General features: G+C 37.3%; 1 protein-coding gene across 1 annotated transcript; it reads left to right on the forward strand.

The window, feature by feature from the left end:
- On the forward strand, nucleotides 1–4,145 carry LOC106157945 (sulfotransferase 1A2). The gene is made up of 5 exons (XM_013533751.3): nucleotides 1–252; nucleotides 830–1,156; nucleotides 1,765–1,865; nucleotides 2,911–3,118; nucleotides 3,363–4,145. Exons 1-5 carry the CDS (start codon nucleotides 42–44, stop codon nucleotides 3,473–3,475), a joined length of 960 nt encoding a protein of 319 aa, XP_013389205.1. The 5' UTR covers nucleotides 1–41; the 3' UTR covers nucleotides 3,476–4,145.
- The last annotated feature ends 722 nt before the right edge of the window (nucleotides 4,146–4,867 follow it).

A 4,867-nucleotide genomic window follows, 5' to 3' on the forward strand; every position in this document is an offset into this window, starting at 1 on the left:
AATAGGACGCTGACCTGAGTTGGTCTGTTTGCTGAACCACTATGGCCGAGACTCTTTCCTCACCTGCCGAGGCGCCGACGGCGACCAAGGGTATCCAGTTAATTGATGGCAGTGGCAAGCCGTTCCCAGCACTTGATATAGATGGCTTGATGGGAATGGCGGGGTTTAAGAATATAGAAGAGCGCATGAAGAATCTGCCTAATTTCGTGGCTAGAGAGGATGACGTATGGGTGTGTGCTTCTCCTAAATGCGGTACGTTATATATGCAGAGAGAGAGAGAGAGAGAGAGAGAGAGAGAGAAAGAGAGAGAGAGGAGACGTGCATATTTGAGTGAGCATAATGTACATGTCTGTGCATACATTATGCCTAGTCACATGCGCATCCCAGCTAAAACTGTCGTATATCCTAGGATTGGGAGAGAGGGTGCACAAAATAATTTTTGGTCTCAACTACATTCCATTTAAGGCATTTCGAAATTAAGAAGGCAAGGGACGCGTTCCCGCTGTGCACCCACATTCATGGAATCGCCACCGCTCCCCTTAAAATTCAATACCTACAGTATTTGTCTTCTGATATTTATACTAATACATGTATTTTCCTATTATAAATCCACGATTGTAAATCATGTGAAGAGTTAACTTATTAGCAAATTCCACTTGTCAAGTTAGAATATCGGAGGTAATACAGATGTTAAACTAGTCATGTACCAAATACTGTGTCATTATTAGCTTTTATGATTAACATATTTATTAAATTGTTTATAGACTCAATGGTACATTAAAACCCTTTCGGGTATTATTCTCCTTATATACGCTACAGTTTCTTTCAGGCACCCACTGGGTTTGGGAGGTGGTTTCAATGATCCTTGAAGGCAAGGCTGAGACTATACAAGCAGAGAAAGAAAACCTCTTCTTAGAGATGAAAGACCTAGAAGATTTGGACAAACAACTATCTCCTCGAGTCTTAAACACTCACTTCCCTCTGAAATGGATCCCCACTGACGTGTTCAATAAACGATCTAAGCTCATTTTGGTGATTCGAAACCCAAAGGATGCCTATGTTTCAGGATACCACCATTATTACGGCTCCAAGGGGTATTATGACGGCAGCTGGAACGACTTTTTTGAACTCTTACCACAATTTGCCATGTATGAAAGTGAGTATTAACCAGGGCGTGGGCACTTTAAAGGTACACAAAAGAGGATTTGGGCGGCAAACTTCATATTTAATATATTATCCCTGGAATTACCAGCCTTTAATCTTCCTTTCTTGACACTTGTCAAAACAACTCTGTAGCAATTTTGGAAAAACCCAAAGATAAAAAAGCCGCGCATAAGGTTTTTCATATACGCCTTTCATTTTCATTGGCTCGACTTCCAGTCATCGCGAGACTCTAGATCTCGCGCCCTAAATCGTGCTCTTTTCAAACTATGTCAAGATGGCTGACTACCCAGGTTCGACGGGGGATGGTGAATATGGTTATTTTTAGCGATATTTATAAAGGCCATTTATCTGTCACTTTATATTAAAAAATTAATTGTCCTCAGATAATTTTGACAAGAAGAAAACCATGCATTTAGAATGCGTTTTAAATCCTTCTTTGTGTGGCTTTAATTTTGAACTCTGCTTGGAATTAAATTATATCGAAATATTACCTATTTTATAAAAGTAGATAAATCTCTCTCTCTCTCTCTCTCTCTCTTTCTCTCTCTCTATGTTCGTCCATCTGTAGGTATAAGTGCATTCCGTTTTTTTTTATTTTAGATCATTATCTTAATTGGTTCGGATTCAACAAAACATTTTGGGAATTTTCGAAAGATCACAAGGATACTGTCCTCGTCGTCAAGTATGAAGATATGTTGAAGGTGAGCCCGTTTCATTTGATATTTCATTATCGTCATTTTAAGGCACAGTTTTCGCATTACAAGCAAGTACATTGTTCTATAAAATATTCTCCCACATTGTACGTATATCAAAATAACTTTATTCACGCAGTAGAACATCTATCAGCTACCAACATATCAGTTAGGACAAGACTGAGGAAACCGTGGAAAGCTTACAATAATCTGTAACCTTTATTCAAAGTTCTCCGTAATTTATAAGTCTACCTGGACGGTCTCTTATACATGTATACAGGTTTGCTGTTAGCTCAACTAAAATGTGTAACGCACCATAAGTTATGAAAGTGATTCCTAAACGTAAATTTCAGTTGAAAAATATTACGTGTCAATATTTCAATTAAATAATTGAGGTACACGTTTTAATTCAACATTTCAATATCGTTTTATACGAAAATGAATGATTATTGTATCTTATGCACCAGCATGCACTGATAATAATGTGCATTTACATATTCATATACATATAGATTTTTTTAAATATATGACAGTAGGTTACAATACAAAACACTAAGCTACATTATAATAACTACATAATTAAGAATTATATCGTGCAACTTTTCTTTAAACTGTAAATAATAATAATAATAATAATAATAATAATAATAATAATAATAATAATAATAATAATAATAATAATAATAGTGATTATCGTGACTGGATACAGTTCGGTGGACAGAGGCTTCTCTTTTGTCAGTCTTTTTACAATATAATGGTAGCGGGCTTCCTTTCGTGAGTCATATAAGCTTGATAATTTTTTCCTTTGGTGCAAATGAATGTTTACCAATTGAATATTTTTTTTATATTGAAAGTCCCTACTCAAAGATCATCCCCCATAGGTGGCAGTAGCGGCAATAGACCTACTGCTGTAATGCTTACACAGCACGTGGAGGCACACTTAGATGTTATAGCTGTTAAATTTTCGGAATCTTGGATGCCCCTACTAGCAATCAGTAGGGGGCATCATATTCGTGCAAGGAACATGTACAGTGTAAAATACTTTTTTTTTCAGGATCAAGTGGGCCATGTCCGAAAGATTGCTGATTTTCTCGGAAAGCCTATTGAGCAGTCTCTCTGTGAAGCCATTGCAGAGAAATGCAGCTTTAAGAACATGAAGAAAGACAAACGGAGCCTCCCAATGGCCGGGCCAGAAGGGGAAAAGGATAAAGAGCCAGAAAAACGGGTATGGAAGGAAAATGCCGTGGGAATGTACAGGAAAGGTAAAGAACTTGGAAATATTAACCAGTATTTCTTTTTTAAGTACAAATCTTGTCCGTGTAGATCTTTTTCTTGTGTCTTTACGAAAGTGGGTTTATTAATCCATAATTCAATTGTACAATGGCATAATAAAGTGTACGCAAAAGTCGTAAATCACGTACATTAAACATTCGACTTTTTTAATTCAAACTTATAACAATATGGTTCTCCGGGAAAGTTGTATGATTTCATGTTTTCATTTTCAAGGAAAAGCCGGAGACTGGAAAAATCACTTCACTGTTGCACAAAACGAAAGATTCGATGCGCTTTATGAAGAGCAAATGTCAGGATGCGACCTTTCCATTGTTTTTGATATATGATTATTTGCTTGTGAGGTACATTGATGGTGCAGGCCGGTTAAACAGATAGATGAGGACAATTGAGGACAATGATGTACGACGAGAATTTAAAGAACGAAAGAAGTGATGATGGACAGAAAAAAGAATTTGGTTTAAATACAAAATAACTATTTTCTCTAAAGAAAATAATCGGACGCTTCACCAGCTTCTCTTGTATTGTGACCTCTGGTTCTACTCACATGTAGCTGCTTTGGGAATATTGCATTTTAGTGTGAGAGTTGTAGGTGTAATTAACATATTAAGCAATGCATGGACATCCATTTGCAATTCTTTAAATTCATCAATATGTCACTGCATGCATTATAAAACAAATATTTCTACATTTCAAAATAACAACTCTCAAAATTTCAATTAATACAACAAATCAATACACATAGTACATGTTCCAATGTCATTAATTTCACTTTCAATCAATTACACACTAAACCCACTAAACTGTGTGTGTGGATATTCACTAAATTTCTAAGAACTAATGACAGCAAATAATGTACAAGTACCGTGTATTACAGCTGCACTTGTGCCTTAAGTACAAGGTGAAAAAGTTTTAAGTGCACGTGTATTACAGTATGTATATCCTGTGGTTTATAAATGCCATCAAAGGTGGAAACACCCGGTAAAGGTGATACAATTCCGTAAGTGTTCATAGTTCATTGTAAAATTAAAGACGCGTCTACAAATACTGGCACCCAAAGTAAGCCATGGAAATATCTACATTGAGTACATTAACATTTGAGAACATTAAGCGCAGCAAGTAAATGAAAAGCTCTCAGTGGCGTCACCTTCAAGGGGAGCCTTTGCCGTACCTTTCACACTCAGATATATAATGTGTATTAACAAGCATAAGGCCCGGTCTTTAAACAACCTGCTGTAGAAATGTTCCATCTGCAAAAAGTCAAATAAGAAAAAAAGAAGAAAACAGAAAAACAATGAATATAGGACACTTAGAACTGCGTAGCCGTGCTGGAGGTGAAAATGGCAGTTTATTGGAGAATCTGTATAATTGTGCGACTGAAGCTCTCTTTAAAAGTGTTGTGCCGACTGGCGAAGATGTACGGGTTCAAAAACATGGAGCAGAACGATGGAACATAGCACAGCTCCACAATGGACGGTGAGATCGTGAACCATATCTGAGACACTGACAGGACAAGAAAAGGAACAGTTGACAGGAGGTAGATGGCGGTCAAAATAGAACTGGTCATAGCCATATCTGATATAAAATGTGCCGCGAGGGGCGCATTGCGCACGTCATTGGTCATCTCGTGTTGTCTGGACAAATCGTACTGTGTATTTCTATAGAAGTGGGCACCTGGATCGTGAGGAGTATTGATGAAGTGCACTGAACTGCTCCAACGG

The sequence above is a fragment of the Lingula anatina genome, chromosome 7 (genome assembly GCF_051362555.1).
Source record: "Lingula anatina isolate TDL-2025a chromosome 7, LinAna3.0, whole genome shotgun sequence".
NCBI lineage: Eukaryota > Metazoa > Brachiopoda > Lingulata > Lingulida > Lingulidae > Lingula > Lingula anatina.